This window comes from Excalfactoria chinensis, chromosome 6 (assembly GCF_039878825.1).
Source record: "Excalfactoria chinensis isolate bCotChi1 chromosome 6, bCotChi1.hap2, whole genome shotgun sequence".
In the NCBI taxonomy this organism is placed as follows: Eukaryota; Metazoa; Chordata; class Aves; order Galliformes; family Phasianidae; genus Excalfactoria; species Excalfactoria chinensis.
In genome coordinates, this window is record NC_092830.1 from 12,723,335 (window position 1) to 12,750,033 (window position 26,699).

The following is a 26,699-nucleotide window of genomic DNA, read 5'->3' on the forward strand; positions in this document are numbered from 1 at the left end:
AGGGCTATGTACAGAGCGGCGGGAGGGAGCCCCGTCCCGCAGCTGCCGCCCGCGGCCGCACACGGCCGTGCCGCCGCCCGCACCCCGCGGCGCAGATCGGGCCGGGCCCGTCGGGCGCGCTCGTCCCGCCCGGGCCCTTCCCCCGCAAACCCCCCCTTACCTCCCCCCTCCCCCCCGCAGACGCAACACTCTTCGGTCACCGAAAAGACAAAAAATAAAACGACCCCAACCAGTGCGTACAAAAATATAGTCTCTAAAAAAAAAAAAAATCCCAATATTAATAGGCAGAAATGTACAGCCATACTACAACCAGGGAGGGAAGGCAAACTTTCCGGTCTCGGCGTCGCCGCTGTCGTCGGAGCGGATCGGTAAGGCACCCCCCACATGCAGCCGGGTACGGGCTCACACCACACAAGGCACCAAGGACACCTCACCACGACGGCACCGCATGCATCCGTCCTCCCGCCGCAGCCCCTATGTACAGCCGTCGGCCCCGCCCGGCCCGGCACCCCGCGTCCCCGGGGCTCCGCACCGCCCCCGCGCCCCGCGCCCGGCTCAGGGCGTCCGCGTCCGCGCCGCGCAGGGGCCCAGGGCGGCCCCGCTGCCGCCGGCTCCGGGCTGCGGGGCGGCGGCGGTCCCCGCGCCCTTGCGCTCCTTCTGGCGCAGGTGGATCTTGGTGTGCCGCTTCCTCTCGTCGGAGCGGGCGAACTTCCTGCCGCAGAAGTCGCAGGCGAAGGGCTTCTCGCCGGTGTGCGTGCGGATGTGGGTGGTGAGGTGGTCGCTGCGGCTGAAGTTGCGCATGCAGATGCGGCACTGGAAGGGCTTGTGGCCCGTGTGGATGCGGATGTGCCGGGTGAGCTCGTCGGAGCGCGAGAAGCGGCGGTCGCAGCCCTCGGCGGGGCAGGGGTAGGGCCGCTCGTGCACCGGCGTCTTGCTGGGCCGGTTGGGGTACTTGCGGGGCCGCAGGATGGGCCGCAGCGGCAGGTGGTGCGGGCTGTAGGCGCCCGCGGGCAGCCGCGCGCCCTCCCCAGCGCCGCCGCCGCCGCCGCCTCCGGGGGCAGAGCCGGGAGCGGCGCCCGCCGGGGCCGCCCCCATGGTGAAGTTGCGGATGGTGGAGAGCGGCGTGAGCGGCGGCGGGACGCGGAGCGAGTCGAGGGGGCAGGGGAAGGGCTTGCGGTCGGGGCCGGCGTGCAGCTCCCGCTGGCACTGGGGCGGCGGGAAGAAGCCGCCGTACTCGGGGATGACGGTGAAGAGCCCGCCGTCGGCCGCCGCCGCCTTCGGGGAGGGGTAGGAGGGCGGCGGGGGGAAGGGCAGCGCCCCGCCGCCGGCGGCGGGCAGGAAGGCCGAGGAGGGGTCCTGCGGGTACAGCTCCCCGCAGCCCGAGTAGGGCGGCGGCGGCGGCGAGTAGAGGTGCTCCAGCTCGGCCGGCGGGCCCTGCGCCATGCCGCAGCCCAGCGCCCCGGGCAGCGCGCCGGGGGAGGCGGCGGAGGCGGCGGTGGCCGAGGAGGAGGCGGAGGAGGCGGCGGAGGAGGCGGCGGAGGCGGCGGAGGCGGGCGCGCTGACCCCCTGCAGGATGCCCGCGCTCACGATGTTGATGATGCCCTCGGGGTAGCAGCCGGCGCCGGGGTACTGCGGGTCGATGGAGAACTTGCCCATGTAGGTGAAGGTCTGGTTGCGGGAGGTCGGGGCGCCGGGCGCGAAGCCGCCGCCGTAGGGGAGCTCCAGGGCCCGCTTGTCGCCCATGTCCACGCCGAGCATGCCGTCTGGGGGGCGAGGCGAGGCTCCGGTCAGTACCGCGAGCCTCCCCGGCCCCGGCCCCGGCAGCCGCCCGGGGGTGGGGGGCGCGGGGCTGCGGCGCGCACGTGTCCGCGCCCCGGCCTCTTCCCCCGAGCGGCGCCCCGAGAGACCCCGGCCGGACGAGCCCCGGGCTGCCGCCGCCCCCGCCCGCCCCCGCAGCCGCCCGCCGCCCCGGCCTCGCCGCCCCGCACCTGCGCGGCCGCGCGGCTCCGCTTACCTGCGGCCACGCCGCTCATCTGGTCGAACGGCCCCGCGGGGTCGGCATTGGGGAAGATCGCGACCGAAGTCGGCAGCGCGGCGGAGATGTCGTCCGCGGGGTAGATGCCCTCGGGCAGCTGGTGCGGGAACCCGCCGAGGGGCACCGGGATCTTGTCCGCCGCCTTAGCGGTCATCATGGGGGCGGCGGGCGGCCCGGGGAGCCGCGCTCCCGGGCGGCGGCGGCGGCGGGCGCTCGGGGCGGGGACGGGGCTCTCCCCTGCCTCCCGCTACCGACGCGGGGGGATCGCGGGGAGCCGGCGCGGAGCTGGCATGTGCGGGCGGGCGGCCGCCCCGTCGCGGCGGTGCCCCGGGAGAGCCGCGCTCCCGCCGCAGCTCGCGCTGGAGGACAAGTCTGGCGGTAACTATTTATGGGGGCCCCCTGAATGCCCGGGACGTCACTGCCCATATAAGGACTGAGGAACGGGGCCCGGCGGTCACGTGGGCGCCCGCGTGCGGCCCCGCCGCCCCGCGCCCGCCCCGGCCCCCCGCGCCCCGATCCCCGCGGAGGCGGCCCCGGCCCGCCCCGGCCCCGCGCGACCCCCCGGGGGCCGCCGCCGCGCCGGCAGCGCCCCTCCGCCCGCCGCCGCCGAGGGGGTATTCCGGTGGCGGGGCCCTTGTCCTAAAAAGGCGAAGATCCGGCCCCGCCCCGCTGCCCTTTTTAGGGCTCGTTCCGGAAAAATTAAAGCTCGGAAAGCAGAGGAGGTCCCGGGGCCGCCCCGCCGGACCCCGCTCACTTTCTTGGCCGCCTGTGACCGCAGAGCGGCGGGTCAGGAAAGCGCCGCGCTCGCAGAGCCCCGCTTCTCCTTTTCGCTTTTGATTTTTTTTCCCTTTTTTTTCCTCTCTCACTTACGGATGGAAAAGAGCCGCCGAGCGCGGCGGGCGCGGCGCTGCTTTTTTGGAAAGTGTCTGATCTATAAATACCGCCGCGAACGCGGTGCAGCGCCGGCTGCCGACCGACGAGAGCTCCTCGGCGGGGCCGGGGCGGGCCGGGGGCGGCGGGGGCACCCAGCTCCTCCCGGAGCCCCCCTGGCCCGCCGGCGCCCGGCTCAGCGCCTCGCCGTGGAACCGGAGCCAACTGCAGCGCGGCCCCGACGGCGGAGCGCACCGCACCTGCCCCGCGGCTGCCGGGCGAGGACAGCAGCTCCCGCCCGCCCTGCCCGCGGCACCGCGGCGCGGTTCTCCCGCTCGGACTTCGCTCCCTCTCCTCTCTGTCCTCCACCAGCCCCCGCCATTCAGCGTAGCCGCTGCCCCGTCGCCGGCGCCGTTTCCGCTCCCGTTCCTTATTTTCTTTGCACACCACCTCTTTCTGTACGACCTCTTCCATAATAAGGGGATCAAACCAAAGAGCGCTTAAATCCTTGCTCTTTTTTTTCTTGCTTTTTTTCCCGAGTGCTAAAAATAACCTCCCCTGTGCCTCCCTTCCCAAGAGAAGCCAGTCTTTCATACGCTGTTCCCAAGCTCAGAGCTCGCAGCCCCTACATCTTCTTGCTGATGAGGGTGTCAGATGTAATTATTGTTGAAAGCCACATCCCAGTTACGTTCTCACCACTAATCTCATTACTTGGGAATATTTCATCTCCTGACTGTTTATTCCCACTTTCAGGAAAACAACTCTCCCATATGATCAGCAGCATGCAAGGCCCCTTGTCGGAGGCATGCAGGAATATAAAACATCAACAACCCAAGCAGCACTAAGACGCAGCCACATACGAGATGCCACAAAAGCACACTCCTCCTCCAGAGCAACAAGCCAAAGCACACACTGAAAGGCTAAACCAACTTCCGCCTTGCATTTTTAACTGCAGCTTGCAGTATTTGCGGGTTTGAATCTATTACAGCATCCACTCAGGTGTCTCTATGGAGTGCGGACTTACCTCTGTGATGGTCTCAAATGCTGTCATCTGCCTCACAGGCTCCGCTCCATTCCTGCAGCACCTTGCGCCCAGCTGAGAAAGGCTGTCTCAGTTGCTCGGTGCCTTTGGTGATGTTCCAGTTTCGGTGCTTCTCCAGTCGCTGCAGAACCCAGGCAAGACAGGAGCGTAGCTAAAAAAGTCAAATTTCAGGGCCATTTGTCATGCTTTCTAAGGAACTACAGGCATAACTCTAGATATTTTCCTATTCCTGATCTGGGAAGTGCACACAGCAATTAGGAGATATATAATACTTGGTGGTTTTTTTTTTGTATATGTTAATTTACAAGGATTTTGTTACCAGTTCTTTCTAGCACTTAACGTACAGCCAATACAGTTTGGCACGTGAGACTTAGCTGAAAGAAAGCTCATGTTCCATTTCAGTAGGATTCTAGATATTTTCGTTTAAAAAACACAATCTCAATTTAAAAGTTAAATTGTGACGGAGAGACAGAGAGAGAGAGACAGGTTCTGGGAAATGTGACTGAGAAGTAGGAGCAATTGTATTGTACCTTTCCATTACAGCTGAGCTATAATTGGCTTCATCACTACTATGAAAGAACAAAATATTGGAATCTGTTGTGCAGGGGGACAGGTGACTTTACATTAATCTGAGAAACACACAGCCCTACACAGAGCATCCTCTGTACTCAAAAACATGGCGGAGGTGTGAGCTGCAGGTCTTAGTGATACAAGACAGCATCTTCCTCTATTGCATCCTCTGTGCCCACTGATAACACTCAGACAAAGAAGAAGCAAGGTTCTGCATCCTGCTTTAACCTTCCCGTAGCTCAGCTAACATGGCAAATGTAACATTCTTCCGCCTTGGCAAGGATTCAAAGACTGACATGAATAAGGAATACTGCTGCTAGTTGATGTTGGTGGGTAGTTTTAAGAGCCTTCCTAAGGATGGGGTAAACTGTGTCTGATGTCCAGCCTTTACGTGGACAACCAAGTTGCTTGTCTTCTCTCAGTGGGAGCTTTGTCTGGAGGCAGAAGGATCTAGTGGTGCAAGGCAAGATGGAAACATAGTGCTCAGTCTTCAGGAAGATGTTGACAAATGAAACTCAAATGTTTCTGGTCCCTTTTTCAGATATTTGCGCTGTAGTGCTCCGCATGTGTTTTGTGCCTTTGATCCTCATTTGGCTGATTATACCAGACTCCAGGGGTAGGCCGTCCAGCTCACACTGACGTCAATGAGACTTACACGCAAAAAATCCAACTGATTCCTGTGGTTCCTACAAGCCACGTGGTTTCATATGACGGACAGATTGTTGGTGTAAATTGCCAAAGCCCCACTCGCACTGAGTGAGAAGCTGCACTTCAGTGGCCCCGTGTGCGTGCAAGCCTCTGGATTCTCCCTGGACCCTGCAGCTTCCAAAGGCAAACTACTCGATTTGCAGCCCCCTCCTCTGAAGCCAGTCAAGGTATTTTCACTAATTGACTTCAGATCATTCAGCAGTAAATTGGCAACGAACACAGAAATGCACACTGATTTTGTTTGGGAACCTTCCATTTTGGGACTCTCCAAAGGACAGAAGGTTTACTGTTACATGGAGTGGTCCTGCTTTCTCCCGGTACCTGTGTGACATGCCTGACTGGATATAGCACTGACTAGAGTTCAGAGCTGAAGGGCTGAACTTCTTCATTCCCAATTTCTTTGAAACATCCCCCCTGCTGACCCCAGATTTTCTGTACTCGCTCTTTTAACAAGGTGTTAGCTGATGTTGCACTGGGTACACTTTCTTGCACTTCTCTACTGCAGGTACCTGAGACATTGTCTTTGTTGCTGCACCTGAGCTTGAGAGTGGCTGAGGAAGAAAAGGCAGATCATCTGCAGGAACTGGCAGCACCATTTAACCAGTTTAACTTCACACGTTTGTGTTGCTCCAGGGGGTTGCTATGCCTTTGTTGCAAAACTCATCTGACCTCCTGCGCCAACAACAGTGATACCAGTAGGTCTGCTTGGAAAACACATCCTGCCACTTCCACTGTGCACCTCGCTGCTTTAGGGGATGTTAGCATGGTCTCAGCTCAGCTGGGAGCTGGGTCTCTCTCCTCAATCAGAGGTGAGTGACCCTGTCTTCTGATGACAGCGAGGAAAGTCTGTCCTAGGTTTGTGCTGGATTCTGGGTGGGGGTTGTGGGTGTAGCTTTTGTTGTGGTGCAGGCTGGTTTTGGTGGTGTTTTTTTTGTTTGTTTTTTTTTGGTGGTGTTGTTTTTGGGTTTTTTTTTGCTGTTTTGGTTTTGTTTGTTTGTTTGTTTTTAACGTTTCACATAAAAGAGAAGTTCTTGTCTCTGAAGCCGTATTTCAAAGTTTCACAAATTTGCCCTCTTTCAATGAGCGTAGATTGGTCTGGCATGTCCTCACAGGAAGAAATACTTGTTTGCTAACGCTTTATTTTGCCAGGGCTGTCTGCTGGATTCCCAGTCAAAAGCCACTTACCACAGAGGTGATACCGGCTCTCAGCCCATAGTGGCTGGTCACTGAAGCCCAGCACCCAGCCAGGGAAACCTGGGGGCAATGTGAGCCTACAGAAAGCAGCTAGCTGCCTGAGTACTGGCGTGCTGAGGGAAGGGGGTGGTTGTGGAGCAGAGGAGGAGGCATCCCAGTCTACCCTTAATTACAGTACCTTAAAACCACACTCTTCTGTTTTCAGCCAAGGCTCCTTGTTGTCTTAGGATGCATGCCTGTAAATGCGAAATAAGTAAATGACTTTATTGTGAGGATTTGGCACAGGAGAGTCGTAGCAGCATCCCAAATGGTTATTTAAATATCAGTAACATTTTCTAATTCAGGCTACAGAAATTAAACAAACTTGTGCGGAATAAGCAAGTTACTAACAGAACTGCGTGTGGCCATAAACAAATACACATAACGTAACAGAGAAAACTTCCAGTCAAATAAAAGCAACCGTAATCTTAGTCACCCCAAATCTATTTTTGTTTACAGACAACTCATTCTCGTTATTAAACACGCAGAACACTTCCTGGATATTCCTGTACGCGCTTGCAAGGATACGTTATTAAATCTGTACTCCTGTCTCTGCTCACCTCGCGCAGCCCTGTCGGCCGCGGCATGGAGCGTGTGCGTCTCCACTGCCCTCTCCTGGGAGCAGGCAAGCCGGAGCTCCAGAGCACTCGGCCTGCGGAGCAGAAAGCTGCGTCTTAGGTCAATGCTCATGATGTTTCGCCGTGAAACTCCTCTCCAGAGCTTTGCACCACGGATATGCTGTCTGTGGAAACACAAAACACAGCCTGGATGGGTCACAGATCCCACTGTCAGGGCAGCAGGGCTGCCGGATTGTTACAATCCCGTAGGCTACAACCTCTCTCTCCCCCCATAGAATTAAGGTCAGACACCAAGTGCCCCAGAGAGGCAGTGGGAACACACCACGGAGGGGGCATCCCAGCTCAGTGGCCCTCCACAGCCTGTCCTGTGGGGCTGGGAGCACAGGGCAGCAGCCAGGAGGGCACTCTACTCACTGCCACCTGCAGGATCTCTCACTGCCCAGGAGCCTGGCACCAACCATGCCACCCAGCCAAGAAGGTTGTCTGCAAACTGCACACCACTCTGGGCCCAAAGATGACTACTCCTACACGTGTGTATAAGCTGAGCAGATAAAATAGCAGCTCTGTATGATGCTTGCCTTGAAAACAACAACAAAAGAAGTTGCATCTCATAACAGGGAGGACAGATATAGCTAATACAACATACCATCCACTTGACAAGACTCCCAAAATAATGATGGCTTTGTCTCTGAATAGCAATAGTCTGACTGCTAAGCTTTGCTTTCCAGCCCCGTCTTCCAAAAGCAGCTTCATTTACTCTTGTATTTCCTGTTCTAATGTCTCCCTTATTTTGCGTAAATATCTCTTGTTCAATAGCTGCACTAGTCCTTCAGTCCAGAGTCTGATAGAGCACATCCCTTAACACGAGCAGCCTTCTTCCTTGAAGTTCTGAAATAAGAGAAGTGTAGCCAAGTGTCATGCTTTCAGCTCTGCTGGTCCTATTACCCTGCATTTGAGCACTCAGAAAGCTTGTCCAGGCTTTCCAGATAAACCCAGTTTGTAAGAAATGGAACTGGGTAAGGCTCCTTAATCTCAGCTAAGAATACGGTCATATATCACATCTCTTTTCAGCAAACCAGGAGGGAAGGAACTCTAACACCATTTTCCAACCAGTCTTCTGAGAAGAGAAGCAGAGCAGCTCTGGGGAATGTTTCTCAGAAACTTCCCAACCCTCCAGGGAAGCCAGAGCCATTCACTGGATTTCTGGATTGCCAGGGACTCCTTTGTGTTTGCCCTGTGTGCTGTTTTTCACAACCTGTTTCCATTTATTCTCATGTCTTTGTTGCCTTAGTCTTAAACCAGTCTGCCGTGAGCCTCGAAACCCCTCATCTCTTTGCTCTGGGTAAATCAGTCTGAGGGTGGTTCTGACTTTTCCTGAGTTTTTATCATCATTTGTTTCCTGCTCCCGAGGGCATCCCTAGATGCTCAAGTCTCACCAGAAGACCATCCTGACTGCAGACTTCTGAGAAGAGCGCTGAGGTTCAGCGCCAGCACATTTACCCAGTGGATGGCTTTCTGTCTGAAACTGCCAACCAAGGTTTTTTTTGGAGCAGACAATTTTTTGAAAATCCCACAAGAGATTAAAATAAGCAACTTGTTTTGCTTTAAAATTTCTAGGACCAGATCTTCAAGCAGTGTAAATTAGCATAAGTTTTCTGATGCTCTAACCCTTACAATCTGAGTGCAAGTCAAAATTGGGCATGGTTGTATTTAAGGTTTGGTTACTTTTCAAGGCTGAAACTCAAACAGCTCCTCAGGGTGGGCACGGTCTGTCTTTATTCTGTATTTGGGTTGCTCCCACCTCTTCTGCTGGAGTTTATTTCTATCTTTGATTTATTTTCTCTGTTGAGATGTACTGTCCGTACTCTTTCACCTCTCCTCTCATTCCCATCTCTCTCTTTACTCGCTATTGTCCAACCTTTTCAGCTCCTTTTCTCTCTTCCCCCTCCTGTCTTTCCTCTTCCTTGGTAGTTCCTTTTCCTTCCCCCTTATCTCAGCAATCGCTGCCAACAGCTATATTTGGAATAGAGTGGGAACAAGCTATTCTTGTGACTTTACTTTGAAATAACTGAGAGGAGCAGATGATTTTCTTTGAACAAATAGAGGATACATCGAGGAGAAGGCAGGCTAGTAATGTCAGAATTACACTGCTAGGGAATACCTGCCCAGCAGGTTTGTCTTTCCCAACTTTCAGGATACCTTGACTAGCTAAGGGCTTTTTGTTTGCTCTGTTTTAGCTTTAAATCCTTTTGTGCAAAATTCCTCTTTACAGCTTAGCAGCACGGGGTCCTAACAAGGCCTAACTCTTCATCACGGTGTTTGGGCACTTACATGCCAAGGGGAATGACTGCCACCTAGAATCTCAGATGCTAGAATTAGCTGAAACAGGATATATACTTGTTTAGCACTTGAACTCAATGCTGTTGTATGTTCTAGTGCAGTCACAGGATATAGTTACAGAGTCTCACTTTGAATAGGCTAGCACAGAAAAATGCTGGGAGGAACAACTTCCTATGGTGCAATGTTATTTCTCCATGTCCTCTCACATTAACTCCTCATCACCACCTGTTCCTCATCACCACGGTCATTTAAACTGTTGCAAGCAATACATTAGCACAGCCAACAGGATCCAGAGCTATATGAAGAGGACAAAACAGAATGCATTTTCCCCTGTACTCTGTATTTCTGTGTTTATATGATTAACTCCCACATTGGCAAACCAAACAAGAAAGGAGGCCAAATGAGAAATTCAGCATTATAGCTTAGCATTTTGAGCATGTGCCAGAAGACGACCCAAGTATATTTGTCTGCTCTGAAGAGAAGCAGGTTCTAGTAAAGCCATTCTGCTGTACACGCATTCATGTGTGAAACTGCTTCATACAAAGAAAGATATGTTAAATTATATGCAGAAAGACATAGGGAAAAGATCTTTAGCTGCAAGTTAAAAGATCAAAGGCAGGAAGGCTGCTAAATGTTAAGACAAGAAGCTAGAAGGAAATGATTCTTCCATCCATTGAGGACTTTCTGGAATTTTATAAATCAGCTCAACACAGGCCATCATGCTAACATGGAACTCCATGGTTGCCTCTGCAATAACTGCTAATACATTCAGTTTGCCAACAGAAAATGCATCCACAACAATATTTTAGGAGGGTAAACTTGACAGAGTTGCAACACTTTTTAAATTTATTTTATTTTATTTTAAATCAGACAATCTAATAGAAAAACAGGTAAGCTTCAAGCAAACAGACCCTTTTCCAGCTTTACACCTACTACTGCCACCACCCTACAGATCTTGAACATGCCATACCACATGGAATCTAAGCAAAATGAAGAAGGCTAAAGAGTTGACACTGTGTTTCAGCATTATTCTCAGTCCTAGAGACTGCCGAGTATCTCTCTGGGCTCCTGCCCCTTAAAACTAAACAAAGGAGAATTTGGCATATGCTGCAGACATATAACATTTCACACTGAATTAAATGCAAGTGCAAAGACCAGGTATGTTCCATCTGTACCAGGTAAGTTCTTTTGCAATTTTGTACTGCCATAGAAAGCAAATATATTTGTATACATATAAGCTACAGGTTGGCAGATGCAAATGAACTGCCAGGTATTTGGAGAGTGCTGCTAAATCCATGTGAACTCAGAGGGGATTTAGCCATCCCCTCTTACTTCTCACCTCATCTCATCCTCACCAACTTGCAAACTTTCCTCTCTACCTCTTCAACTCCACACTTCAGCACAGCTGAGTAAGACAACCACAAAGAGCATCTGAAAAATAATATTCAGGCTTAGGGCTCACGGGGGACTACGTGGGGTGCAGAGCCTCACTGAAGAAAGAGCTACTCTACAGCTGTATGGATACCAGCAAACCAGCTCGCACTGGCCCCAGCATTGGAAACCACTTCTAGGATTCTCAGCCTCACCCAACATACCTTAGCTTTTTAGTACTGAGCAGATGCAGACATGACTAAAGCTTGTCAGTATCTAAGCCACAACTAAACACCATCACAATTTGCAAAATAGGCTTTCCCCAACATCCTTGGTCTGGAACAGCTGAGAAGATGAACATTTTCTGAAGCTTTTTGCCACTACTCAAAATTGAGGGAATTTTTCTACCCAAAGTCAGTCACCCTCCCCCACAGTGTTACATGCTGGATTCAGCACTTGTGTTGGAGCATCACTAAAACCACCAAGACTGCAGTGTGCCTGAAGGGGCTGACCAGAGCTGATCTGGACTTTGCAGGCCTTCTGAATAGCACACCTTATTGTAACGTGATTTAAAGTTGACAACGTGTCTGAAAACACACATAATGTCAGAGAAGGAATGAAATGTTGCTTCTCTCTCTCTCTCTCCTCCCCAACCTCATTACAGGCTAAGGAAAAATAATGTATGGAGAATAATACTTCACCATCTAAAGAGTTTTTTTGGTTTCTAAATCTAGTGAAGAGTCATTGTATATTTTGACAGAAAAATGAATCAAAATAATAAAGTGAATACAAAATTATATTGCTGTCAATAATTTAATTTACACAAAATAGCACTGTGACATGGTAATTGTTATATATGATGCAGCATTCAGTATAATATTTGGAGAATGCATTATAGAAAGTCAACATTTAACTACTAAAATCAACTTACATAATCAAAGCTGTCAGGGAATCTTTACAGTTTTATATTAATTTGAATGTAATTTACTATAGATGTGTCATTCTTAGAGGTGCTTACAATAGTTAATGATCTCTGCTTTTCCATTATAAAATCCTATTTTCAAAGGCTTATAACTTGGTCTTAAGAACTCTCAGCCCTCCGGCACATTTTCCTTTTCCTTTCAAAAACTACGTTAGACATTTTAAACTTTTCTCTCAGAGCACAAAGTGTGGTTACTTTCAAAATTCATTTTGAGGGTTTGCTAATTTGCTGCCTGCTACCCAAGAATCTCGGAAAAAGGAAGGTTTATCATGGTAGCTGAAGATAACATTTCGGTTATATTCTTTTCTTCTATTTTCCTGAACATTTTACCTCTGAGGCCATTTTTCTTGCTTTTCTTGCAGAGTCTAAGTAAGCATCTTCCAACACTGCATCCAAACCTACTCTGCATCCTTCCTTTTCTCCTCACTTTGCGAACAACTAAGATGAACCAGAAATTGCTCACATCTCTTAAAGGTTATCCATTCAATCAGAGCAACAGCAAAACTTACTTACTTGCTGGAAGGTCTATGTAAATAAGTTTTCCATCTGTGGGAACAGGGTGGGTTAAAACCACTGCCCTTTACCCCGGCCAATGTTGCCCCACTGTGCTCTTGCCCTTCACTCAGCCTACCTTTGTTGCTCCCCGAGTACCATGGATGGATCCCACTTGAGTAGCAGTCATATGCTCGCTGTATGTACACAGCCTGCAGTACCGCTGGGTCCTGGGATGATGACTGCTCCTGACTGTTGGCCACTGACACTTTACCACAACACTCTGAGGCTCTGGATTTCAAGATCAGATTGAACACAGCAGGGAGAGGAAAGCCAAAGGGAGATGGCAGCATTTAGTTGCTTCAGTGCTTCCTGTCCCAGAGCTAAGATACTGAAGACCAATTGTCCTTAAACACTTTTTAGCACCAAGGTTGTGCTGTTACAGGTTATAATAAACTCAGGATTTGAAAGGCAAATTGACAACACAAATATATTACCTGTAATGGAAGCAAAGCTGATTATTAGCTTGTCTTCTTTTGTAGACCTGCTCCAGGTCAGGGTCCTGTTTTCCTAAATCCTACTCATACACTTTTTTTTCTTTTAATTCATGCCTATTAGGTGTCATTTTGGGTTCCTTATCCCCTAGATTTCTCTGACCTCAGACATTAGAGTCAACATGCACAGTTGTATCCAAAAGCTAAAATCAATGACTGCCACGTAACCAGCTACATTTGCACAGCTGTCATTTGTTCACCTTCCCTTCAACTTCTGTCTGAAGATATGGGCTTTTTCAAGCATTTGTGGTACTCTAGCCACTTCCTCAGTCAGTGCCAACACCCAGGCAAAATGCTTCCTTCCATTTTTGCAACATTACCCTTCTTCCTTGTTTGACAAAACAATTATATCACTTTCTAATAATTCTGCTATGTCACAAATCAGGTGGGAACCTCCTTTCCCATCTGTATGTTGAGAACAGCTCTGTAGCTTCAGACAAAGATCAGCTGCTTACTTATATTTTTGAAGCTGCAAAGTAAACTCTGTCACAGGCATGTTGTCCTGATGATGGACTTCATTCAAGAAAAATATGATCATATTTAGACCAGATAGAACTCATAGCTGGCTTATGAGTACCAAGGCAGTGAGGTGGCATAACTCTTATCTGGGGCAGATTACAACAAGAAAAATGCTGTTGGGAAAAAAAGTCAATTTGATTCTCTAGATTCATTATTTGGTGGTGCAAAGGAACTCTAGAAATGACTCTGTCCTCTCTTGGACATTCAATTGGACACAAGCATGGTGAGCATCTGGATAAACGATATTTGATATACACATTTGATACACTTAAGATGTTTATCCTATTCTTGGGAAAACAAAACAAAACAGAACCGAAACTACTGTAAAACTGTAGAGAGGAATACTGGCTAAAAGCTTCTGGATGTTATTTCCACATTCTGTGTGTTGAGAAATTAGACCTAAATGAAGAAACCTGCAAATTGCAAAAGTAGTCTGTGACTGCATGGATCTCTCATTCTGCAGAAGGAATGGGACCTGACAGACACAGGACCTTAGGCAATGTTCTTCCACATTGGATGATGATTCTTGCACATCCCTTAAAAAAAACAAAAAAAAACAGTCCTTCAGACTGGTTTATCTCCATTCAATATTTTTACTCCTTGAATCTCAATGAAGAGGTTTTTCTCTGATGTAGGTAGCACTGCCCGCTCTCCTGAGGTTGACACCCACTTCATTCAACTATTCCTAGTGCAACAGGGATGTTAGTGGCTTCTGGCTCTCAGCCAACATCCCACACATTTCCTCTGCAGCAAAAATGCCTTAATTCTGACCCACTGTCTTTCAAGTAGATAGTGAAAAAAATCAGTCACAAAGAGCTTTGCTTTTATCCATGCTTCTCTTTCAGAGAGATCAGGGGAAAAAAAAAAAAAAAAAAAAGAAAAAGAAAAAGAAAAAGAAAAAGAAAAAGAAAAAGAAAAAGAAAAAGAAAAAGAAAAAGAAAAAGAAAAAGAAAAAGAAAAAGAAAAAGAAAAAGAAAAAGAAAAAAGAAAAAGAAAGGAAAAAAAAAAAAAGAATCAGACTTTCTCCTTTTCTTTTTCAAGGTCCATGCCAGCAAGGGTAAGGTTTAGTGAGTGCTGCTGTTAGCATTAGAGCCCAAAAAGGAGCTGAAGGCATTCAGACAGTGGTGCTCATAGATCTGGGTAAAGGGAGTTTGCAAGCAGTGTAACAGCAGAGGGAGCGGATCACATTGCCTGCCATCATGCTAGTGACTGTATCCAGGACCTCAGCAGCTCTTCCACAAACCACTCTTTCTGAATCAGTTCAACCACCAGCTACTGTAAGAGAGCTTGTATTTTTCAGGCAGAGTACTGAAAAAAAGATCAGAAGAGACAGAAACTCTTGGCTGCCAGCTGAACTTTTCCATCTTTGCCATAGATATGAAGAACACTGCTGATGTTATCTGATAACTACAGTGCAGCATGTTCTGAGCCCAGCATCTGAGCAGGTAAGAAGAGAGTGTACAAACTTGTGAACTCAGCATATTATAGACCTGATTCTGCCACCACTAATGGTTTCAAGTTGTGACAAATACTGCAACACATGCATTCTTACACCCACAAAAACCAAACCAGGGAATGGGAGAAAAAAAGGGCACTGTGGAACAAAGCTGTCCATTTCGTAACTCCATTGCACAGAACCCTAGGGGAAAACAGCAGAGATAACAGGTCTGATATTCATTAATCCAGCTGAGCATAGGTGAGATGCACAGTGATGCTTACAGGGGAACGTGGAACTCAGGATTGCAATCTGAAATACCAGAAGGGCCAAAATCAGAAGCCAGGGAGAAGAAAACTGTTGGCAAACCACTTAGTTACTTCCCAACAATGTATGCTGCTGTCAGGGTAAAAACAGACAAATAAAAAAAGCCCTGTCCTCCAAGGAAAGAAGTTATGGAGCTATAAAAGTATTTGGGGGAATGGGTTAAGAGAATAAATATAAATCAAAAAGGTACACAAAAAGAAAACCCCAGAGGTAATGACAACTCAGGAAAAAAAATCAACAAGTGTAAGGCAGATGGTTTGATCTTGTAATACACAGAATAATCTACCTTATTCAAGGGAGTAAAGTCTGGGTGAAGTAAGAAAGATAACTAAAATGGAACGAAAGGAATTGATTCAAAGAAACCATTATACTGACCTTTCATAAATAAAATTTCAAATGTTGCACACATGCTAATTTGAGAAGTGCTGGAAGTTTGGAGACAATAAAGAAAATGTTCAATTCTTGGTACCGGGGATAAGCACAGGTTTTGAGTGGTGATTAGATGTACACCATGCTGCTCCAGGTGCACAGTCTTGGAAAAAAATGTATGGAAAGCTCAAAACTCACAGAACAAAACCAAAACGGTAAAAAGAATTTAAGTTAAAATACAACTGGAGAAAAATGACAGCAGGAATGATTTCAGAAAAAGAGTTCGGATAAATTGGATGAAACAGAGGAAAAGACTGAGACCTGTCATTGCCATCACACTTGCATTACATCTCACTTCCAAGTGCAGAGTCCAATTTGGAAGAAGGCAAAAAGCAGAATATTCCCTTTATGGAGGAAAAAAAAAAGCCTTCTTTCTTTTGCAAGTTCCTGTGTCAGTAGCCATTTTATGGGGCTGCCGATTGTGGCAAATCAACTGAAAAGCCAGATCATTTTCTAAAGCATCTACCTTCCTAGAGACAGATTTGAAAGTTGTCTGTGTACGATCCAGCTGCTGCTTTTAATCTTTTCCTGACAACAGTAGTTGTTTTATTACTCTGACAGTCATTTTTAGCCCATGAATAGTACCACAGTCCTTGTAAGATAGGAAAATTCTTTTGATCTACAATTTCATAAGGTTTAGCAACGAACAAAGGATTGTTCCGGTACACTTGATCACACACTTGCTGAAATTTAGGCTTAGAGCCATTAAAAAGGCACTGAACCACCCTTTTGGAGAAAAACAAAAATCATTTTTGATGAATAATGTCTGCCAGAAAAAATAATAATTTCTAACAAAAATAATATCTACTAATGGAAAATTAAGAGCAGAGTTGTTCCTGAAATAACTTTGACACATAGCCCACATCAACTATAACTTTCACAGTTTTAATATAGTATCATCTATAGGATAGAAAGTGTGGATGCAAGATATGCATTCTAGGTAGTTATAAAAAGGGGAGGTATTTCTAGCTGTCTGTAGTAGCTAAGAGAAACTGGGAGAAGGTTCAGGCAGCAACAGAGTAGTTTTCTAGCTTAATTGCTTGTTCTATTTGCTCTACAAATACAAAATGTATGCTTTGTGCATATCTGCCTATGGGAAATATGTGCATATACATATGTAAGTGTATATATATATACACATATATATATGTACATATACATATTTAAATGTGTATATATATATACCATGTAAAACCCATTGTATCTCCATGCTTTTTTAGTAACTGAACTGATGAAGTCTGGCTTGATTTCCTTTGAAAATTGTATGTCCACATAAGGACATCCATTTCTAAAAATCCACATCAAGTTGATTATTTAAGCAGAGTAAAAAGAAACTATCTTTGCTCAGTGCAGTTAGAAAACAGTTGTCTTGATAATTAGACAAGACTGGTCAGAAAGAGAGTGAAGGAAGATTCAAGGAAGGACAGGATTTCCTCTCCCACTCCCTGAACTGTTCAATTATTCACTTACTTGTGGTTTTTCTCAAGCAAAAACACTGGATTTCCTACATTTCACTACATAGCTTCAATTTATAATCTTTTGAAATTTCCACTGAATTCTCTGAGGTCATATTTTCTGGCAGAACACCATCCTGACCCCTACAGTCACGACAAAAATATTTTGTTCCAGTATTTTCAGACATTTTCAGAATATATTACAAACTGCTCTTTGGTTTCACTACGTTCTTTTGACAAAGTGTTGATACTTCTATGTATAATTGTAATTAAAAAAAAAAAAAAAAAAAAAAAAAAAAAGGAAAAGAAAGGAAGGGAGAAAGAAGGAAAAAAAGAAAAAAAAGGTAAAAGTCTCCCATATTTAGCCTGAGCTGACCCTGGCATCACTGACCTGAAGAGATCAGCTCCCAGTGCAAAAAGAGAACTTCACCTCTGTTTCTCTAATGTTCCAGGTTTCTAAATGAAAAGTTATTTAAAGGTCCAGCCTTGTTAAGCCACTTTAAGCTATATTTTCAACTCCACTGTTTTGGGATAACGCAAAATTCTGAGCTTTGTATATGCAAAATTACTCTTTCCATTCCTTCTTCCAGACCAGGAAGAGTCCAAAGAAATAACTTTGTTTCTGTAGTTGTTAGTTCTATTTAGAAGTTCCTGCAGTACATCAGCTTCTTGCATCATTGTGCACAATGTGCCCGAGCATTTGCACACTGAGCTCTGTTAACTGAGTAATTCTCTTATTGACTGTTGGAATTTCCCTTTTAGACTTCAGTTCACCAAAGAGGCAAAGATACACTTAAGAAAGAAAACACAGCCCTGTGTTTCTGCATACCTTCTGCCAACATCTTGCAGTGCTCTGGACAAAGTATTTTGCAATAAAAAATGAATGAAAATTTGAAAGCAGAGTTGTGCTCTCATAACCTTTTCAGACAAAAGAGTACATGTGGATGTACTCTGCTCTAAGCACTGTACATAATCAAGGGGAGCTCTGGCTCTACCAAAACCAGGAGCAATAGCCCCAAACAAAGTAACTTGCTGCTGCCAGCACAGAATTGACTGGGGAGTTCTTGCTAACCCAAATTGCCACCAGTTGCCGTTATGCAGCTGCCAAGGAGATCATCACATGTACAAGGCAGCAGCTCCAGAAAGCCTGCAGGAACTCTGTGGGAATGGGACTAGTTAAACTTCAGAGCGCAGTCATACTTATTTAACTGACAATTTACGTCTGCAAAAGCATCACTTTCTTCACAAATTATTCATCAAAAGATCAGCTCCATGCTTTCTGATTCACAATACTGACTTTCAGGATATTTAATCTAATAAATTTGAGGTAGGTATAAATTAACAAATGTGGCATTATGCTCAATTACTTAATTATGCACCAAGTTACACAGAGTTACAAGCATACACAATATTAAGAGCTTGTGAAAGACAGAATATTAATGACACAATCAGAAACTTATAGCTTAGCCTATTCTGGCTAAAAATGTGTTCTTATTTTTCAAGTTGTGATTGACTGTTTTAGAATATAATACCTCTATGCGATGTTTCAATGTTTCACATGCTGTACATAAGAGCAATCTGCCTACTCCAGTGTTCTGTCTCTGGCAATAGGCAATTATAGACAATCTTTTTTACAGAGAAACATACAAAACTGCATGTTTAGAGTCATCCTCCCCTTGTATGCTCACTGACATGACAACCATCTCAGCTAGAGATAGTCTGTATCATATTCAAAAGTTACTGACAGATAGCTTTTCTTGCGGGAGATACCCCTTGGTCACATTAGCATCTCTCATGCTTCAAATGCTTTGAATATACCATACACCACAAATGTTAGAGAATGCAATTCATTGTTAAAATAACAATTCATTTTAGAATTTCAGTTGTAAGATACTTCTGTATCTTCTTTCATCAGTCTTTTTGGGATGAGAGAAACAACAAAGAACTTTACACCTTGGAAGGTGAAGAAAATAGAAAGAAAAAAATGTAAGTTTCCTTCTCAACAGGAAACAAAGGACCATGGCATCAGTCTCTTGACATCAAGAGGTTGAGTCAGATCATCTCTTGCAGAAGGAGACAAGAGTTCTCTTATGAATTATAATCCCAGCTGAAGTTTGCCTGCATAGCTGAGCAAATCATAAACATAAAGCCCCTCATTAGCAGATACAGTTTTTCCAGGGACAGAATGCTGACTGGGAAATCAATTACTTCCCAGATGTCCAGAGTTTTAGTCATCAGCCTTAAGACAGAAGAAAAGGAGTTATAAGCTGTGCTTATAACGTCCCTCCTGCAAAACCTCTTCCAAACACTCTGGGTGAGTGTCTGCTTTTGTTCAGATTCAGCACTCACATCTCCTTACCTTGCCCCTGCGATGGTAAGGGTTGTAGCAATCACATTTTTCTAGGGAGGAAGAATACTTGTTTTCTCCTTGATTCACTTACCTTGCCTCAGCTATCAGCCAATATCCAGTACTCCTGGATCCGGGAGCCTGACGCAAAGTGTTCCCTCAGTTTCATGGTAATCTAAAAAAAGGAATTACACTGACATTGAAAACAATAAATCAACAAACAATCAAACAAACAAAGGTTTAAACAACTCAAGAAGGACTCGCGTGGCCAATAATGCCCTCACACCTCATTTCTCTGTTGCTCTCTCAGCATTCAGTCCTGACTGGAGTGTTGCAGCACCATTCCAACAGCTTGGCAGAAGCCCTGTCAAATTCCTTGTTTCCCAGTTCCCATCTTCTCTCACAAATCAGAAACCTCTTTGTATTACTGGAGTATGAGGAGCCATCCCCTAGGGTAACAGAGACAGAGCATACATAAGGAAAAGGATGAAAAAATAGCTCTGCAGCATTTGCATAGGTTTTATATGTATTGTATGAATTTACCTGTTATCCAAAATTCTTACTTAAGTAAGAACATTTAGTTTGGAGACTGGAGGAAGCGGTATTTTATACAAACATATGAGGCTGCATTACGACCACAGACGTTTCTTTTGAACACACAACGCTCCAATAGTACAAAAATGGAAATCTCTAAAGAGTGATGTTGACGAAGCTCCAAATTTGCATACTGATGTTTCTAAATCCAAAAGACTCACCTCCATTAAAGCTCGCCTCAATTTTCTATGAACGATTCTATAAACAGAGGAAATGCCTGTATCTCTGACAAACTCAGTACTGAGATATATATATGTGTATATATACATATACACATATAAATATTTATATTTATACATACATACATATATATATATGTATTCATATAAATATAAATATATATATAAATGTATATATATATTTAAGTGTTCAGAACGTTTTCAATAGGTGAGACAATACTGTGATACATATTAAGATCTCTTAAAAGAAAGGAGAACGCATTGCTAACAAGTTTCCGAAGCTGGATATGCAGGGCTGCTGATTTTCTCTTCATTATTAAATTTGGAGGAAATTGCAGAATTGATTGTAATCTTGCCCTTTAGCACTTCTTCACTGAGAAATATCCTCATAGTCGGTTTAAATTTGATTTAACAAACATGCCTTAAAGATAGTGGTTTTGAAAAAACCAAGTGTCCTGCATCCTTGGTACTGAAAGGTGAAGTAGGCTATATTTAGAATCACATTTGCAGAAAGCGAGCACCTCAATAAATGCTCAGTGTGGCCATTTGTGACAGAAGGCTGTGTGTTTGCCAATGCAACCTTCATTTTTTACCTTAATAGTACAAGCCAGAATAAATATTGTCTCCACTCATGTGACAGCCCTTTGATAAAGCAGACTTGGCCCAGTTGATTAGGAGTACGTGTCAAACACAGATAATGGGGGAATCCCTTTCACCAGTGTCACACAACCTCAACAACCATAATGAGACCAATTTAACAAGCCTTCTGTTTTACGAGAGATATTAATTGCGGCCCTGTCACATAACATGCCACTCAAGATCAAATACGTAAAAAGGAAGAAGATTGAATTTCATTCCATTTTTGTCATGATTATAAATTGTCTTGTGGCATCATGGATCTCCACAATGCTGATCTAAATATTCCGGGTGGCTGACATCACCATAGAACAATCTGAATTGTTATGAAGACTGTTGAATACCAGAAGAATGCCAGGCTTTTTGTTCACCTCTCTGCCATTATGCTTTTTATTCTACTCTAGGCAATTTTTTCTTCCTTTTTTTCCCCCCTTATTTTATTTCTATCTTTTTATTAGGTTGGTTGCTATTGTTTTAGTAAGAACACAATGAAAGTGCGCTTTACGAAGACACCATTCCCATGTATTCATCCATGAGTCTGCTTCCTCATCTCTCACTGGTACTGTACTCCCACAAACGCTTTTGCAAGTGTCTTCTTCAGAGCAGCTCAGAGACATGCAATTAAGCACACATCTAAGTGATGCACTGGACTGGAGTACAAATTATACTTATGCATGCAAATCAGAACTCTCCATTCAGTGTTCCAGAAGATAGATCCTCATCCAATTACTCTTTATAGCAGAACATGTGCTCTCCACTTGTGTGTCATAAAATCTCTGCACTGCTAAAAGCACACGTTCTCAGACTGTACTCCTTTAAGTGAGGAGAGGATCGGCCTGCCAGGTGACAGATGCTCCTGGCTGCAGCACAGCATCAGGGATGCTCTCCTACACTGCATCCTCACCTGTACATCAGAGCACTGCAGGCTGATCACCTGTTCATGGCAGATGCTGAGCAGTGGGTGCTGCCTGCACGTGCATCATGGCCCTGTTCAGCCTTTGTTCACCAAATTGCATGTCTGCTTGTGTTGGTGATTTACTTTTAAAATTAATTCTAACAAACACATTGTCACTTCAGCAGATGTAACATACTTTCTAACCATATCAAGGGTTTCTTTATGCAATGGGTACATCTGCAATGAAACACAGTGGCTGCAAAGCCATGACTCCAATATATTCTGCTCCAAATTATTCCCAAATTATGCCAAAGTTGTAGGAATTTAGAAAAACTTAGTTCTTATTCCTAATTCAGTCATCAGGTCAGGATAATTCAGATTGCCCTGAGATATCACAACAGCTGAACCTTAAGGCAGTTGAGAACCCTAAACCTTTTGTCCTGGCAGTGCCAGGAACTCCAAAAATGATTTATGTATAACCTGTATTCCAACTGTGTCGGCCATAGGAAGGTTGACTTTTTCTCCTGACTGAAAATAAGTCCAAAGATGGTTTAAGATTAGTCAAAAGATGGAATTTTTTTTTTTTTTTTTTTTTTCTACAAAGTATATTAAGAGAGTTGCAGGAGTATTTAGCACTTAGGAAAGGCTTTACACACAAGCCCAAGTTGCTATTGCAGACAGCCTGGGACATCACAACAGAGAGCCTAAAGCTGCTTGCTGTAAGAGCCCAGACAAGACCACGGTGACCTGCTGAGTCTTAAGGGACTTTGGGTGATGTGTCAGGCAGTTTCTAAGAACTTTCATACACTGGTAACGAGTGAAGTCTGCCATTTTTTTGCACAAAGCTTGAAGATTCAGGAAATGTGGTGCTGAAATTCAGTCAGCTGCACACATGCTGCAGAATTTAAAGCATGGTGTAAGTGTCAGCCAAATGAAATAAAACACTAAAACATATGCCTTCTCAAGCCTAGCTTTATACAGGAAAATATTTGCTTTTATCTCTCTGAGAGACAGTGGCTCCTAAATCCCATCTTCAAGAAGTGAATCAGGGTCAGTCTTGGCCCAAAGATGCAATTATGTATTTTGGAGTCCTAATGCTTATTTTAAAAATCCCAGCTAGAGTTTATCTGCATTTTAAGTACCTGAGTAACTTTGTGAATCCTGTCCAAGGAGTTTAATTTGCCTCTAAAAATAGGTGTTTTAAAAATTATAAATATGCAATTCACAACCGTAAGAGCTCAGCATTTGTTCTTATACTTGCTGGACCAGAAAGCAAGTCTGGCACTGGAAAGCACAGCTCTTTACTGCTCGTATGGAAATTCTGAGGTCATTCCAGGTGACCCTATACAGAGATAAAAGCACCGATGGAGTTTCTATGAGTAGTGTTTCCTGATTGTAAGAAGAAAAGAAGATACAGACATGAGTGCATTCTCTTGTAAAATTGTTGATTAATACTTCCATAATTATTTTGTGAGTTTTAAATGTTTTCATTAACGGAAAATAATGCGGTAAGGCAGTGTGATGGGCTATTTCATACTCTGCACACTGACCGTATCCTTTTCTAAGATTCTTCTTTTTACTCTTCGGAAAAGTATCATGGACATATAAGCTACTAAATTAAAGTAATAAAGTCATCATCTAGGAGTTCCCTTCCACATTTTGAACATGAAAGCGTACATTAGAATACTGATAACTCAGCGCAGTATTTTAATGTTGGAAAACACAATAGTTTTCAGTAATTGAAAAGACTTATCAAGAAAAAGAAAAGATTGGATATGTTAACTAATTTTGATTGCCTTTTATTCTGTCACATCATGAGCAAATAAGAAACTCAGGTACGTAAAAGCAGGATTGCTCTTTCCTGCAGGGAGATCACTTACCCACTGAGCTGGGACAGACCCTTTCCTGTCACCTCTGTGAAAGCTGCCCCCGGCTCCCCCAACAATTAACACATTCTGAAGATCATCCTTTGTCTCAGTGCCGCTGGTCACATACTAGCAAAGGACTCTGCTACACGAAATCGATCAAACAAACTGTTCCAAGCTTTAATCTTTTACACAACAGCCAAAGCAACAGAGAGTGCCATCTCACGAGTCCCATATTTGTAAGCATTCAGCAGAAGAAATGCATGTGACAGATTGCCTTCTCCGTGATCAACATGTCGATTGATATTTTTACCCTGTTCTATGATAGCTGCTTCTTAAATAAAGCGCTTAATGAGTAAATAATAGAAAGGGCAATTTGGTCCACATTAACAGAATTTCAAAGACCATGATAAAATTGGGAGCATCCAGAAAACAAACCTTCCAGTTTACAGGAAAACTCAATTTCCCAACCATCAACACAGACTTGCCAGAAAAACATATAGATTTCAAAGGACCAGCATTAAAATGCCTCCAAAACAGCGTTCCCCAGCTCTGCTGTCTGCAGGAACACAGTATGGTGCTCCTGTGTTTTTAATGGCTTTTCCAGGACATCTGAAATGCCTCAGGAGAACAGACACATGACATCCTCCGGACCCCTCAGTTTGCTTGTCCTACATGACAATGGCCATTCAGCTCTAGGATTCTGTGAACAACAAAAGCACCTGATAAGCCTTTGATTCAAGGTGGCAGAACATCTTAACCTTCCAGTAAATATCCCAGATCTGCAGTCCAGGTCAACCCCTTCCTTCCTAATGATAGAGGTAATGGCTAATGTCCAGGACAGCTAGGCAGAACATGTGTGTTACCCTGAGGTATGATATTATGAGCTGGGGAGCGTGCGTGAAGTGTCGCTAGCTGGACCCCTCTCGGCTACTGTTAAAATGCTTGTTATTCCAGAGGAAATTAGAATACTTTATGCTCACGAAATGCAACTACTTCAAAAAGACAGGCTACAACTGAAGTTTTCAGCAGTGGCTTTCAGAACCCCACCCTCAGCAAAGCAGAAAGAAAAGAAACGGGAGCTCAGCATTTCTCACAAATAGGTCTGTGTAAAACCCCCAGGCCAAAAATACTCTTCAGACATCCTCAGAAAGCATAAAAGATCAAAACTTTGGTCTCAGCCCTGCATATCTGAATTGCTAATAGATGCTCAGTACTGTCTCCATCTGCAGTGTCACACAACGAGGATTAGAGGTAATCGCGTTTTTAAGGAAAGGGAGTGTTTCACATTGCCAGAAGCATCTTTGAGATTCAGATTCAAAACTATGATTTAGCATTTTCTGGTTTGCCCTGCACCAGGTTTTCCAATCTCCAGTTAATGAACAGCTGCACCAGCGCTGCTCTGCTCTCATGTGTTCAATAACAATGGGACACTGCAAAGCTACAAAGGCTCGTCCTGTCCATTTAACCAGCGTGTCACAAGGAGACAAAGCACAAAGCAGGCCTGTGAAAAGTCCACCCACAAACTTCATTTCACACTATGGAATGAGGCACTCGAGTCCTCTGTCTTCCTGCTCACAAATGAGTTCACACGACAACAACTTGAGCATTTTGGAGACTGCAGCATACAGCCTTTCAAAAAGTCATCTGGTTTTTGTTGGCTTTTTTTTAATTGTAATAAAAAATACTTTTAATTTAATCGTAATGAAAAATACTTTTCTCCATTTTATTAATTCCTTCTTCTTTGAAACTGTTGTGTTCAGTGCAGTTTAAAAATATAACACTGAACAATTAAACAGAGCTAAACAACTAAACAGAAGAGAAAAGCCATGTCATCTGATTAAAAAAACAACAACCACAACAAAAAAACACCCAAGCAACTAACACTATAGGATTCAGCATATATAGAATCACAGCACAGTGAATATAAATTCTATTAACAGAAATATACCTTTTATTGCTACCAAAACACAGTTCGGTTTTGTAAAGTTAAAAAACCATTGTGCCATTGATTATCAAAGGGGTGATATTTATTGTATCCATTCAGTTCTCAACCAAACATCCATTATAGTGGCACACAGAGACCAAAGGGCTGGACTCCCTCTGCACATACACACACACAAATGCACATCTTACAATATAAATAAATAAATAAATAAATGACAGAACAGCCACACACTTCAAGAGGAGGGGCTAACAGAGCAACAAAATCAAGTATTAACCAGCAAGAAAAGACATCCTCAGCGGAGCTGTATTTGGAAAGCAGTGTTATGATGTTGCTAGTGTGGTGCGTTGGTGGGACTGTGCAAAAAGTTTAGTGTCAGAGAGAAAAGAAGCAAAAAGAAAGGAATAGTAAAGAATACTAAAAAGCTAGTTCTATACCCTTCTATAAAAGACAGAGCGATGGGAATTAATGAGCATTTATTCAAACAAAATATTCCTAAAATAAATCTGTTTTACAAGTATTTGAATCTTGCCTATTTGTTTTTATCCCAATTTCATAAACCCTCAAATAACTGATTTTATAATTAATCAATTACCTTCCTGAAGAGCAATGATGAACTTGGAACACTTTTCTGGAATGAGGAGTCAGCCGATGGCTCAGGTTTACCAGCACTGCTCTTCTTCAGCTTTCTTAAAAATTCACAGGCAAATTTCCACACTGATGTCCTCCTGCAGCAGCCTCAGCACTGTAAAGCACCAGCATTTACTTTTGCTTTTTCAGCCATGATAAAACAGAAGATATCTTTCTGCAAAGAAAAAAGAAGTTGATTGTTTTTTGTTAAAATTGCATGAAATAAATAGGTTAGACGCTGCAACACCCTGAACATATTCCCCAAAATAAACTCAGGACACAGCAGAGTGGATCCAAGGCATAGCTTTGGGGTCTTTTGCCTGAATGTACTTTTTTCTGCTTGTTATTCCAACAACAGTTATACCAAGAAACTTTCATAACTAAATACAATCAGTACAAAACATGGTGTTGCAACAAATACCCTGAAGACAATTAACATCAGCTTAAACATGTAGTCCTGCTATGTCACCTGCATAAACGTTAAGAATCTGTTTTGGTCACTTCATTTTAGTACAGACACTGCTGCTCCATTGACTTGACAAGGGTATTTCCCAGATTAAAAATCACAGGAGTCAATAAACATATAAGTCCCCCGCAATCAGGAAGAGAACCACTTAAATATCGTTATGATTAAGTGAGGGTATTAAGAAACAACTCTGACACACAGGT

The 26,699-nt window shown here is 44.8% G+C and overlaps 1 protein-coding gene and 1 long non-coding RNA gene across 2 annotated transcripts; both read right to left on the reverse strand.

Moving 5' to 3' along the window:
• Positions 1-237: 237 nt before the first annotated feature.
• Positions 238-2,438, reverse strand: EGR2 (early growth response 2). The gene is made up of 2 exons (XM_072340579.1): positions 2,015-2,438; positions 238-1,763 (listed from the first exon to the last, which is right to left on the reverse strand). Exons 1-2 carry the CDS (start codon positions 2,190-2,192, stop codon positions 556-558), a joined length of 1,386 nt encoding a protein of 461 aa, XP_072196680.1. The 5' UTR covers positions 2,193-2,438; the 3' UTR covers positions 238-555.
• A 1,858-nt stretch (positions 2,439-4,296) lies between these two features.
• On the reverse strand, positions 4,297-26,310 carry LOC140254205 (uncharacterized). The gene is made up of 4 exons (XR_011904089.1): positions 25,996-26,310; positions 19,573-19,735; positions 19,381-19,461; positions 4,297-7,200 (listed from the first exon to the last, which is right to left on the reverse strand). It is a non-coding gene; the product is annotated as an uncharacterized lncRNA (long non-coding RNA).
• Positions 26,311-26,699: the final 389 nt, after the last annotated feature.